The sequence below is a fragment of the Mirounga angustirostris genome, unplaced genomic scaffold (genome assembly GCF_029215605.1).
Source record: "Mirounga angustirostris isolate CCGP_5_RB_7025 unplaced genomic scaffold, mMirAng1.0.hap1 SCAF_14, whole genome shotgun sequence".
In the NCBI taxonomy this organism is placed as follows: domain Eukaryota; kingdom Metazoa; phylum Chordata; class Mammalia; order Carnivora; family Phocidae; genus Mirounga; species Mirounga angustirostris.
The window spans coordinates 38,767,513-38,781,118 of NW_026991722.1; the positions used below are offsets into that span (position 1 = coordinate 38,767,513).

General features: G+C 33.5%; 1 protein-coding gene across 1 annotated transcript in view; it reads left to right on the top strand.

Moving 5' to 3' along the window:
• The window catches only part of CCDC178 (coiled-coil domain containing 178), a 397,121-nt gene that overhangs the window by 111,474 nt on the left and 272,041 nt on the right, over positions 1-13,606 (top strand). The window contains exons 12-13 of the mRNA XM_064578794.1: positions 775-958; positions 12,379-12,441. Coding sequence (XP_064434864.1) covers positions 775-958; positions 12,379-12,441 — 247 coding nt within the window. The remainder of the gene's footprint in view (positions 1-774; positions 959-12,378; positions 12,442-13,606) is intronic.

The window sequence follows — 13,606 nt, forward strand, 5'->3', positions numbered from 1 at the left end:
CTTATTTTTATTTTCTTCTTATCTTGTATGCCTCAATGGTATGTATCTGGAAAAAGGTGGTATCCAATCTAATGTCTTACTTTTTCCCTCTATTAACTCTTTCTCCTTAGCTATTGGTTTTCTTTTTGGTTTTTTGTTTGTTTGTTTTTTAAAGATTTTATTTATGTATCTGAGAAAGAAAGCACGAATGGCGGGGAGGAGCAGAGGGAGAGGGAGAAGCAGACTCCCCGCTGAGCAGAGAGCCCCAAGATAGGGCTTGATCCCAGGACCCTGAGTTCATGACCTGAGCCAAAGGCAGATGCTTAACCAACTGAGCCACCCAGGCACCCCTGGTTTTCTTTTTGAAAGTTTTGTTTTACTTACTAGTTTTCTCTTGTTAAGTTTTGTTTCTCTTTTTCATGGACTGCATTTTTCTCCTATTTGATTATTCTTAATAGCAATGTTATACAGGATTAGAAGGGATGGATTGATATAGAAGGAATGAATGCTCTGAAAGCTGAGCATTTGAGGTCTCCAAGCCTTTTTTATTGATATCCTTCTGAGGTGGAGCACAGCTTGACAATTAAGAGTAGCCAACAGGAAAAGCAGGAAAATAAATAGAATTTTGGGTCATATTCTTTGTATTCAAGTTTTAGTTAAGTATCTGGTTATTTTATATTTTTGGCAACATTTAAAACATGACCTTGTTCCTTTTTTACTATTATTAAATGTATTTGCCTCAATATATAGTCTTTTGAAATAATCATATCAATCTTTTTGTTTTGTTTTTTACAGTATAAAGAAAAAAGCAGAGTTTGAGTCTGAAATCCAATCTTTGATGAAACTAAGGTCAAAAAATGATGAATTTCTTAAACAATTATACAGGGAAGCTTATCAGCTTGGTGCTGTTTTCCACCTAACCAAATTTAAAACAGAGGAATTAGAAGAGAAAATAGCAGAAGTGAGAAGAAAATTCAAGGTTTGTATCTCTGTGTTCTGCTTAGTTGTAAAAAATGGTAATTAACCTCAGTTTTATTGATTTGTTGATGATAGTTTGATTTTAATTTAAGTTATAATAGCCTTTTAAAATAATTACTTCTTCTAATAAATCTGAATAAAATCATTTCTCTTCAGCTGCCCAGCATGAATAGAAGAGGAATGGGGCTCAGTGTAGCTAATCAACATTTAACGTCTGCCTTTTGGTGTTACTGACCATAAACTACCTGGATCACCAGAAGAATGGTGCTTGGTTTAAACTCATCCTGTGTATCTAATGTATAATAATAGTTCCAGCCTATGGTAGGAAGAAGGGTTGCTGGGAAGTGCCCTTGCACCTTACTAATAGAAGAAAAGGGATTACCTACATCAGGCCTGCAAGTTACTGGATTCCTGAGCACCAAGCAATGCTTAGTAGACCACAGTGTTTCCACAGAAACAACTGCTCGTAGGCCTCAAATCTATTCCTAAGTGAGAAACATGATGAATAGCCACCCCCTGTCATTTGGTATAGACGCTAGCAAAGTCAACTCCATTTTACCACACATAAAGGACCACTTTAACAGGCTACTTCTGTCCATCACACATCATATTCACACTCCTCCCATCTTTAGCATTTACTTATTGAATACTTATTATCATACAATTATTTGTAAAATTCAGAATCTGTGTTCTGTGTTCAGTGAAGACTTTCTCTTGTGCTTTCTAAATTTAGGACACTTAGATTGTCTTCCAATAAATGTTTCTATACCTGAGAGACTAGGATTTTGTTCCCACATTGAATCCAGCTGTTCGATGGACTTGTGTATTTTACCTCTATCCCTTCCCATGGATTACTCAATGGGTTTTTTATGCCATATATGTTCCAAAATTAGTATGATAGAAACCATATGTATAGTAAAAATTAACCTCAAAGTTATTTCATTTTTTAATTTTTTTTTTTTTAAGATTTTATTTATTTGACAGAGAGAGAGACAATGAGAGAGGGAATACAAGCAGGGGGAGTGGGAGAGGGAGAAGTAGGCTTCCTGCCGAACAGGGAGCCCGATGGGGGGCTCGATCCCAGGACCCTGGGATCATGACCCGAGCCGAAGGCAGATGGTTAACGACTGAGCCACCCAGGCACCCCCGCCTCAAAGTTATTTTAAAAATATAAAGCATGTGATTATACATATGGTTTAGCATATATAATAACAGTAGATGTTGTTTTATAATTTTCTTTAATTTTTCGTTAGTCTGTGTTTCTCAATGGCCAATAATTAATTTTTTTTTCCACTGAGAATATCAGTGAAGACATCAACCCCTGATTTGGTCACTTAACAATGTCTCTTAATTTTTTCAATTGACAAGAAACCTTTGTTCACATATTTATCTCATACCTGTCACAACCTGCCTTCAGTTCTTCAGCTATATGGCTTCACTAGCCCAAGTCACTCATCTATTAAGAAGGGTGTTATATTGAATTGTTTATTTTTTTCCTAAGTTTTCCTGATGCCATAAAATACAGTTTATAGGTTGAGTGCAAATTTGATGTAACTCCACTGTTCTTGCTTTACCAACCTAAGGCAAAGTGTAAGTGTCCCCCTGGTTTTATTCAAGCAAAATTGAAGAAAGTATTAATCAGGTCCTTTCCCTACCCTTTAGTAGCTAAGACACAGAAAGAAGCAACAGAAAGAAATTACGCATTTTAGGAAGTAATTCCCCATTACTAAACACTTCCACTAATCTCTGAGCTGAATATATAGGGCATTAATTTTCTTTGATGTACACATGTGTATCTGTGTCAGAGTGGTAATGAATTAAAAATAAATTTCTAGAGAGTCCTTAGGTAATTCAGGTTTGGAGTAATTCAGGTTTGTAGTTTTGCCTTTGTAATGACCCCACTGTCTCTCATTGACTAAGCAATAAAAATCTATTTAATTTTCTGAGTCTTGGCATCATGTTTTTCTTGCAGGTAACTTTGCATATTTGTTGATTCTGCCCTTAATTCATGTCTTCTAGAAATTATAGCATTATCACATCTGAGCTAGCTTTGAGAAATAACATTTTGAAACCTTAGAGGTAAAATTTCTGAGTTATGTTTCCTCAAATTAATGTACCTGTACAATGCTCAGTAAGACTTAGGCAGTCTTAGACTAGAAGCAACCTTGAACAATCAAGATATTTGGCAGTTTCTGGAATTTTCCAGCTATTACAGATAATTTGTCCCAATTTTTTCATACCTTCAATCCCGATAACTCACCTATTCAGAAAAGACACGGTTAGCTAAGTCCCAGGATAAAATTATCCACAGGGATAGGAGATAAGTCAATAAAAGGGTAGTATGTATTCAATTATGGTATTGATGGAATGAACAGAAAATCATTCAGTGTTGTCTGAAGAATGTAATATCATAACAAGAAAAATCTTGAAAGCTCATCAGATATTAAATACTTCTCAACGTTTAAATAGAAGGTTTTTGTGCAAGCTGCAGGAATTTGGAGGGTTTTTTGAACATACTAGAATTTTGGTGGAAAAGAAGAACATCAGGCCACTCTGGTTCTAGGTTAAAAATCATAGTACTAGAACTAAGTGGAAACTTAGTAGAAAAGAAGAAAGGAAGTAGAAAGGAAGACAGTTTTCTGCAAGCCTACTGTAGGCTACTCTATACATGTTAATTCACTGTTCATAATACTGTGGTGTTATTAGTTTGTTCATTTTGGGGTGAAATGATTTGCCCAAAGTAGCATAGTTTTTAGGTAGCTGTGTAGAATTTGGGGACAAGGTTTTCTGATGCTGGAGTTGATCTAAACTAGTCAGACACTAAGGAGATATATACTCCAACCAAAAAAGATTTATTCAGCCTCAGAATTTCAAAATAACCATATTAGGATCACCTTTTAGACTTTATTTTTTAGTATTAGGGTCCCCACAAAATTGAGAGAAGATACAGAGATTCCCCATATACCCCTGACCCCCACACATGCATGTAACCTCCGCCATTGTGAACATCCCCCACCAGAGTGGGACATTTGTTACCAAGGATTAACCTATATTGGATAATGGTAATTACCTAAAATTTATGGTTTACATCACAGTTCACTCTTGGTGGTGGTGTGTACATGCCTAGATTTTGAACAAATATATAACAATATGTATCCATCATAATAGTATCATACAGAGTATTTTCACTGCCCTAAAAGTCCTTGGTGCTCTACCTGTTCATCCCTTCTCCCTCTGATGGCAACTATGGCAACCACTGGCATTTTACTGTCTCCATAGTTTTGCCTTTTCCAAAATATCATATCGTTGGAATAATATAGTATGTAGCCTTGTCAGATTAGATTGTTTCACTTAACTAATATGCATTCAAGATTCCTTCATGTCTTTTCATGGCTTGATAGCTCATTTCTTTTTAGCACTAAATATTCTATATCTGGATTGCCATAGTTTATGTATTCACCTATTGAAGAGCACCTTGGTTTCTTCCAAGTTTTGGCAGTTATAAATAAAGCCACTATAAGTATCCATATACAGGTTTTTATGCGGACATAAATTTTCATCTCCTTTGGGTATGAGTGAAGGAACATGGTTGCTGGATCTTAGTATATATTTAGTTTTATAAGAAACTGCCAAAGTGTCTTACAAAGTTACTGTACCATTTTGCATTCCTACCAGCAATGCATAAATCCTTACCAAGAGTTGATGTTGTCAGTGATCAGGATTTTGGCCATTGTAAGCCATGTAGTGATACTTCATTGTTGTTTTTTAATTTACATTCCCCTGATGACAGATGATGTATAGCATCTTTTCATATGCTTATTTGCCATTGTATATCTTATTTGGTGAGTTGCATGTTAAGTTCATTACCCACCCCCCTTTAAAGTACTCTCTACACCCAACATGGGGCTTGAACTCACAGCCCCCAAATCAAGAGTCCATGTTCTACTGACTGAGCTGGCTAGGTGCCCCAACATCTTTGACCCCCTTTTTAACGTATTGTTTTCTTACTGTTGAGTTTTCAGAGTACTTTGTATATTTTGGATAACAGGTCTTTGTCATATTTGTCTTTTGCAAGTATTTACTCCCAGTTTGTGGTTTATCTTCTCATTCTCTTGACTGTGGCTTTCATAGAGCTAAAGGTTTTAATTTTAATGAACCCAGCTTATCAATTATTTTTTTTTCACAGATCGTACCTTTGGTGGTGTATCTAAAATGTTATTGCCGTACCCAAGATCATCCAGGTTTTCTTTTGTTATCTTCTAGGAGTTTTACAGTTTGTTTTTTTTTTTTTTTGATGTACATGTAGGTTTATGATCCATTTTGAGTTAATATTTGTGAAAGGTATAAAGTACATCTAGCTTCATTTCTTTTTGCATGTGGGGATGTCTGGTTGTTCTGGCATCATTTGTTGGAAATATTGTCTTTGCTCCACTGTGTTGTCATTGCTTTCTTGTCAAAGATCAATTGATTGTATTTCTGTGGATCTATTTGTCTATTCTTTTACCAGTGCTGCACTGTCTTGAATAATGTAGCTTTATAGTATGTTTTCATGTTAAATGTGTTTATGCCTCTTCCTTTTTTCTTTGTCAATATTGTGTTGGCTATTCTGGGTCTTTTGCCTCTCCTTATAAATTTTAGAATCACTTTGTCAATAGCCACATAATAACTTGCTAGGATATTGGTAGTGATTGAATTCAGTCTACACATTGTGTTAGAATGAACTGACTTCTTGACAATATTGAGTCTTCCTATTGTTAACATAGAATATCTCAACATTTATCTAGTTTTTTTTATTTCATTCATCAGAGTTTTAGAGTTTTCCTTATATAGATCTTATGCATATTTTATTAGATTTAGAGTTAATTATTTCATTTTGGGGGGAACTGATATGAATAATCATTGTTTTTAATTTATAATTTTACTTGTTCATTGCTAGCATATAGGAAAACAATGGAAGATTGTTTATTCACATTGTGTCCTGCACCTGTACATAATTGCTTATTATTTCCAGGGGTACTTTTTTTTTTAAAGATTTTATTTATTTATTTGAGAGAGAGAATGAGAGAGAGAGAGCAGGAGAGGGAGGAGTGTCAGAGGGAGAAGCAGACTCCCCGCCAAGCAGGGAGCCCGATGCGGGACTTGATCCCAGGACTCCAGGATCATGACCTGAGCCGAAGGCAGTCGCTTAACCAACTGAGCCACCCAGGCGCCCTCCAGGGGTACTTTTACTTACTTTTTTTATCAATGTATTTTCAAGGCTTTCCAGTTCAATATTGAAAAGGAATGTTGAGATGAATCATCCTTGCCTATACCTGATCCTATTTTTTGTAAATATCCCAACCCCCTCCCTCCCACACACACATTTTAGCTTCAGTAATGCTGGTCTTACAGAATGAGTTAGGAAGCATCCCTTTGCTTCTATCCTCTGAGATTATAGAGATTTAGTATAATTTCTTCCTGAAATGTTTGATAGAATTTACTAGTGAACCCGTGTGGGCCTGGTGCTTTCTGTTTTGGAAGGTAATTAATTATTAATTTCATTTCCTTAATAGCAGCATATTTAGATGATCTACCTCTTCTTATATGAGTTTTGGCAGATTTCTTTTAAGAAATTGTTTCATTTCATCAAGTGTATCCAGTTTTTCAAAATAGAGTTTTTCATAGTATTCCTTTACTGTTCTTTCAATATCCAAAGGATCTATAGTGATCACTGCTTTCATTTCTGATATTAGTAATTTGTGTCCTGCCTCTTTTTTTCTTAGTTTATCTGGCTTCAGGCTGATCAATTTTATTGATCTTTTCAAAAAAACACATTTTTGTTTCATTGATTTTTTTCACTATGATTTTGTTTCCAATTTCATTGATCTCTGCTCTTAATTATTACTATTTCTTTTCTTCAGCTTAGTTTTGATTTAATTTTCTCTCCTTTTTCCTGTTTTTTAAGGTTGAAATCTAGATTATTGGTATTAGGTCTTTCTTCTTTTCTAATATATGCATTCAGTGCTATAAATTTCTCTTTAAGCACTGCTTTTGCTGTATCCCACAAATTTTGATAAATTGTGTTTTTGTTTTTATTTAGTTCAAAATATTTATACTTTTTTTTTAAGATTTATTTCTTAGCCATATGTTTTTTAGAAATATGTTGTTTAGTCTCTATATATTTTGGGATTTTTCTAATAAACTTTCTATTAATTGATTTCTAGTTTAATTCCATTGTGGTCTAAGAGCAAACATTGTATGATTTCTAGCCTTTAAACTTCGTTTAGGTGTTTAGGGATTACTTTTAATGCTAGAAAAAGACAATGTGTTATGTCCTTACAGTGTTCTAGGGCACAGTAATCTGATCTATAACTTTATACTTTAGAAGGTTATGATTTTGCTTGAGTTCTTTTTCAAATATTTATAACAACCCTTAACTCTTCTTTAGAGAAAAATCTTGTCTGAGCAAAGTAAAAATCAAAACCTTCTAAAAAACTTTCTCAGAGGTCATAAATTTTACCACTTCAGGCCTTCTTAGAGAATGTCCAGTTCAATTAACAGTAAAATAGCTTTAACAAGCCAAAATGTGATTTGTGTACTATACAGCTTCTATCATGATTCTGATTGAGACTGATGATATTTTAAAATGGTTAGAAAATGGACATTCTAATAATTTATTTATTTTGATTCTTGAGGATTTATACCTATTAGTAAAATATAAAGTGTATTACTCTTGACCCTGTACAGTAGCTTTTATTGAATTATAAGTTGATATTACATCCTTGACTTTTAACAGAAGTTGGTGAAAGTAATGGTCAAAATGGATTATTGCTGCTTGATTTTTTAAATTAATGAAAGAGGTAGTCATGTTGTTCAAGATGGTCAAAAACCTATGCACTTAATTTATGTTAGATTACAGAACTAAGAAAAAACTTTTCTTGATAAAATTATATTCCTTCTCTCTTAATAATTGGCAGTCTCTAATGTTTCATGTTTCCTTCTGGTTTAAGCAGCTCAGAAACTCAATCATTTATGCTATAGATTGCAAGCACAGTCACTCTTCTTTATTTCTTTCTGTGTTCCATATTAACAGCTTTGATCATGTACTCTTTTACTTTTGTTTCAGTGTTTTTAATTTACTAAGATTCTTCCCTAGTTCTGTGAAAAATACTCTTGGTATTTTGATAGGGATTGCAATGAATCTGTGGATTAGTCACTTTGTGTAGTATAGATATTTTAACAATATTAATTTTTCCAATTCATGAGCAAGGTATATCATTTCATTTGTGTTGTCTTCACTTTCTTTCATCAATGTCATACAATTTTCAGAGTATAGGTCTTTTACTTCCTTGGTTAAATTTATTTCTGATATTTTGTTGTTTTTGCTACAATTTTAAATGAGATTGTTTTCTTAATTTCTCCTGCTACTTTATTATTAATGTACAGAAATATAACAGATTTCTATGTATTATTTTGTATCCTGCAACTTTACTTTACTGACTTATTTATTAGTTGTAATAATTTTTTGGTAGTCTTTAGGGTTTTCTATATATAGTATTATGTCATCTGCAAATAGTGATAGTTTTACTTCTTTAACCAATTTGAATGCTTTTTATTATTTTTTTCTTGTCTGATTGCTGCAGCTAGGACTCTCAGTACTATGTTGAATAAGAGTGGTGAGAGTGGACATCCTTGTCTTGTTCCTGATATAAAGGAAAGATTTCAATTTTTCACCATTGAGTATGATGTTAGCTAATGGTTTGTCATGTATTTATTATTATGTTGAGGTATGTTCCCTCTAAACCCATTTTGTTGAGAGTTTTTAATCATGAACAGATGTTGGATTTTGTCAGATGTTTTTTTCTGCATCTGTTGAGATGATCGAATAGTTTTTATCCTCCATTTTGTGAATGTCATGTATCATGTTGACTGATTTGTGGATATTAAACCAGTATATGTAGAGAACTTTAAATACAATTGTAATCTATAGTTAATTAACATTATTTCTAAAAACAAGGCTTAAAGAAAATCACTAGATAATAAAAATGAACAAAGGGTACAAAGATACATGTTAAGTATGTTTATAATAGTTACAAAATAGCAATAAGAAAATATGCTCCAAGAAGACAAGGATTGTTTGTTTTGTACACTGGGGCATCTCAATGCCTAGAACAGTGCTTAAAACAAAGTAGGTACTCAATAAATGTTTATGGAAAGCATGAATACAGTGTTAACATATAATGGGAAAACAATACACAAATTTTACAGTAATAGAATAGGTCTTAAAATATGTGAGTACAGGGATAAATTGTAAATTCAGTTTTTAATTTTAAAAAATTGGACTTTTTTTTAGTGGCTCAGAAAGATCTTACTAGGCTGACTCTACCAAACATAACAACTTTAATGCCTGGACCTAAAATGGAATACACCAAAAAGTCACAATGCATATCTTTGCGTTTGTGGATTCAGGTTATTTTAATTTTACTTTTTGTAATTTAAAAATGCTTCTACAAAAAAAAAAAAAACTATGTTTTTTTTCATAGAAAAAGAAAGTCAAAATAGTACCTTTGTGTTTATTTTTAGAAAGAATCAGTTTGGGCTGCTACCTGGACTTTTTGTTAGGATCCTGGCCACTAAACAGTACTCTCACAATGTAGAGCCGGAGCTGCTCTGTCCCACTGATTCAGTCCAACTCAGTTATTTGCAGAAATACTAAATTTTTCTTTCTGACTATAGCTCTAAATTTTAAAGTCTATTTATTTCTGTCCTGGTCTCAGACCTTTTATAATTATTTGAATTCTCCAACTTTTGTCTTAGCTCCCCTCCATCACTGGAAAGCAGACTGATGCTACTTCCTTGATTCTGAGCTTATATCTATTTATATTTAGTATTTACTTCTCTTTTCTCTTTAAAAGTGCTTTTCTGGACACATAGCATCCTTACATTGCTCTTCAGTTCTTTGTCCTAGCATAGGAGTCTCTTCCAGTAGAATAGCTCTTTGCTGCCACCTTCTGGTTTTTGGCTGCTAAAGCCAGGCAGCAGGTCAAAGGTGACCATTTTAGTGTGGGCTCTTCCCAGCATCAGAGAATGCTCCCCCTTTTCTTTGGCTTCTTTCGATCTCTTCAAAGTGATCTTTTGATATATTTTATTCTCCAAAACTGGAATTAACTAGTTGTTACAGAGACCTTATGTCCCCAAAGCCAAAATTTTTTACTAACTTTTTACAGAGAAAGCTTGTTGACCTCTGCTCTAAAGAATATAAAAATAGCCAAGTATAGGGGGCAGCCACAGCCTTTATGGATGAAGAAAGTGCCCAAAGAAGTAATAAGTATGGAAGAGGCTGCCTTCCCCCAAAGCAGAATAAGGTCTTACTGGAAAGAGTGTGGCTGTGTCTCAGTGGATGACCATAAGCAGCCGCTTGCCAGATGCCAGAGAATTTGATGGAGGTTAAATGGAGTTTGAATGGAGTTTCTGGGTAGAGAACTTGGCTGGAGGGTAAGCACCATTGGTTTTCCGCATACCAGCTGGCAGCAGTTCTGCAGAAAGAAGAAGAAAATAACTGGAATCAGAACAAGGATGTGAAGTGCCTTGCTGCAGCCTTGTAAGCCCCTCCACTGCCCTCTATTGACAAAGCCTAACTTAACTCCAGCTGGCAAAAGAAAACTGTTTACATATACAGCTCCAGTATCTCAAATTAGAGTTAAAAGAGTGGATTTAGAATTAAGAGGCAATAATTAGATAACTGGCACAAATACGTAGTTCACATGCGAATTTCTCTAATTCAGTTGATTTCTGTATGTAACGTAGCACCATGCATTGCATTTATCTCATAACTTTTGAGTCTCCTTTCATCATAGAGTCTCCTACATTAAAAAAAAAAATTGTCTTTCATTACACTGACATTTGTTGAAGAGTCTAGGCCTGTTACTTTGCGGAACATCTCTCACTATGGATTTATTTTTTGTTTGCTCATGATTAGATTCAGGTTAAACACTTTTGGCAGGAATATTACATAGTTATAATATTGTGTCAGTGAAATATCACAAAGTACATGGTATAAGTTTGTCTCAGTACTAGTGAAAGTAAGTTTGATCATCTGGGTAAAGTTATGACCAACAGATGTATTCATTTTCCTGCTGTAATTAATAAGTACTCAATTGAGCAACATTTTAAGAACATGCAATTGTCTTTGTTTCCAAAAAAAAAAAAAATGCACTTCAATTTAGCATCTATTGGTAATTCTTGGTTGAATCCATTGTTGTAATAGTTGTGAAATGGCCATTATTGTGGGCTTTCATTCCCTCTACAATGAACTGGCAATGAGAACCGAAAAGTCTGGCACAAGCTGGGTTGTAAGCCATATTGGTAAAAGTGGCAGTCTTCTTCCAGTTCTGATTCAGGCACTTATCTCTGCATTTCCTACCACTTCACCTGTTTACCCAAGTCTCAGGAAAACATCTTGTAGGCCTGGTTTCACTCTCCATCCTTAACATGCTGTTTATAAGTAAGAATATGTGTGACTGTGATATTTTAATGGATCTTGGGTTTCTCATTATATGAAGAGATTTTTTAAAGACACATTTTTGAGTTTGAAAGAACCTAAAACTTTTACAGTTTAATTACCCAACCTAGGAACCAAAAGCAGTTTGTTTGTTATTTGTTAATGCATTTATTCAACAAATTATTTATTTAGGAAATGTTTTTACAACTACCATATAACTCTGTCATTCTCCAGCCTCTCTTCTTGAACATTTTCAATAATAGTTCAGTTGGTATTTTACTAAGTAGACCACACTCTGTCTCATGTTGTCTACAGTATTATGTTTCCATTTAACCCTGATATTGTTTTTAGCAGCTACATAATTCATATTGCATAATTAAAAGGCAGTATCTCTGATTGTGTGGTAATGTCAAGTATAACTATGGAGAGTTTAAATCTATCCACATATTTTTTGCCCACTAACTTTCAAGGAATAATTTTTTTTTAAAGAAAAAAAAATTTTTTCTAGTCAAATGGAGAACCTGATCACATTTTACAAACTTCAAACTTGAATTATGTCTATCTTGTTTTCAAAATTGAATGTGTGCCTTCTGTAAAGTAATATTAAAAACAAAATGATAGTTTTTAAAAAGAGGAGTTGAAGACTGGTTATTGGTTACTTTAGTATTTTAGTTCAGGGTTATAAAGTACAAACTGAACTGAACTGAAATTCTGTATTCTTTTTCTTGGGGTTGTATCACTTACTAACTTTGCTTCAAATAACATCAAGAGTTTGGTTGGTTGGTTGGTTGGTTTTTGTTTTTTTATAATACTCAATTTTTAATGAATATTTTACTCTTTATTATAAGTAAAATGTATCTTGTGTTAGCAATTGTCCTTAATAATGTTTTCTGATATTCTATAAATAAAACCTCCTTTTCTAAAAATTTGGTAATTTATAGGGTAGAGAAGAATTCTTGAAAAAACTCACACGAGGTGAAGTGGCTAACGGAATGATGATTCAGGTAATCCTAATTTGGTTTCAATATTTTATTCCTTTAATTTGCATTTTACTTAGCATTTTAAATCTGCCTGTAATGAGGCATCTTTTCACTCCTTGGTTTGCAAGCCAGCAGTTTCCTCTCCTCAGCTGATGACAGTTGCCCTCTGTACAACCAGCAGTATCTGATCACGCATAAAGAAACTGACCTCCCAGACACATATCTCATTTTGTGGCTTAATGGGGATTTCTGCCAGTCTAGTAAAAGGGCAGTGAGATCTTATTCCTAAGTGTCTCAGTTTGCTTTGTGATGATGCTGTTTTCTTTACTTTTAGTGCCTTTCAATGGAATTTCTTTAACACTGAAAGAAAAATATGATATTTCTATATAAAGATTTTGAGACTAAATTATTATAGCTAGCAAAATCAATTTTAATTCTTTTTATCTCTATCTACCACCTGCATATCCTTTGGAACCAGGGTTGGATGTTTTCATCCTTGGCATGTTTCTAGAATGCCTCCCTTTCAGAAATACATAAATATTTAAAATTATAAAAATAAAATCAAGAGGCAAAACAGTCCAAAACAGTGTTATTTTATACACTTTTTTGAGATTATCTGGACCTCTGGTCTTCTTTTAAATAAACACAAATTGTGATTTCTTCTGGTTGGAAATTTGGCATTTTCAAATATATAAAAGCAGTGTTTCTTTAGTTCTATATGCTGAAAATGCCAAATTTTCTGATTTATTTTTCTATGAGTATAGATGTTCAATAATCCCATATTCTTCTAGCCCTTTCCGCTTAATATTTTGTCATTAACTTCTTGTTCATTGGTTTTATTGGATCTTAGATTACAGGAATTGCATATATTTCAATATTTGTTGTTAGTGTGCTTTTTAACCCTATTATCTTCCAATACTTACTTAAAAATGTTTCATTTTCTGGGTGATGGGCATTGGGTAGGGTATGTACTATGGTAAGTGCTGTGAATTGTGTAAGAGTGATGAATCACAGACCTGTACCCCTGAAACAAATAACACATTATATGTTAATAAGAAAATTTAAAAAAAGAATGTTTCATTTTTATTGTCTGTATTAAATTTTTCTCTCATTTTTTCTAATAATAACTATGCATTGTATAAGTATGCTATATTCATACCTGTTGCTTTTTATGGTGGCATAATTTATT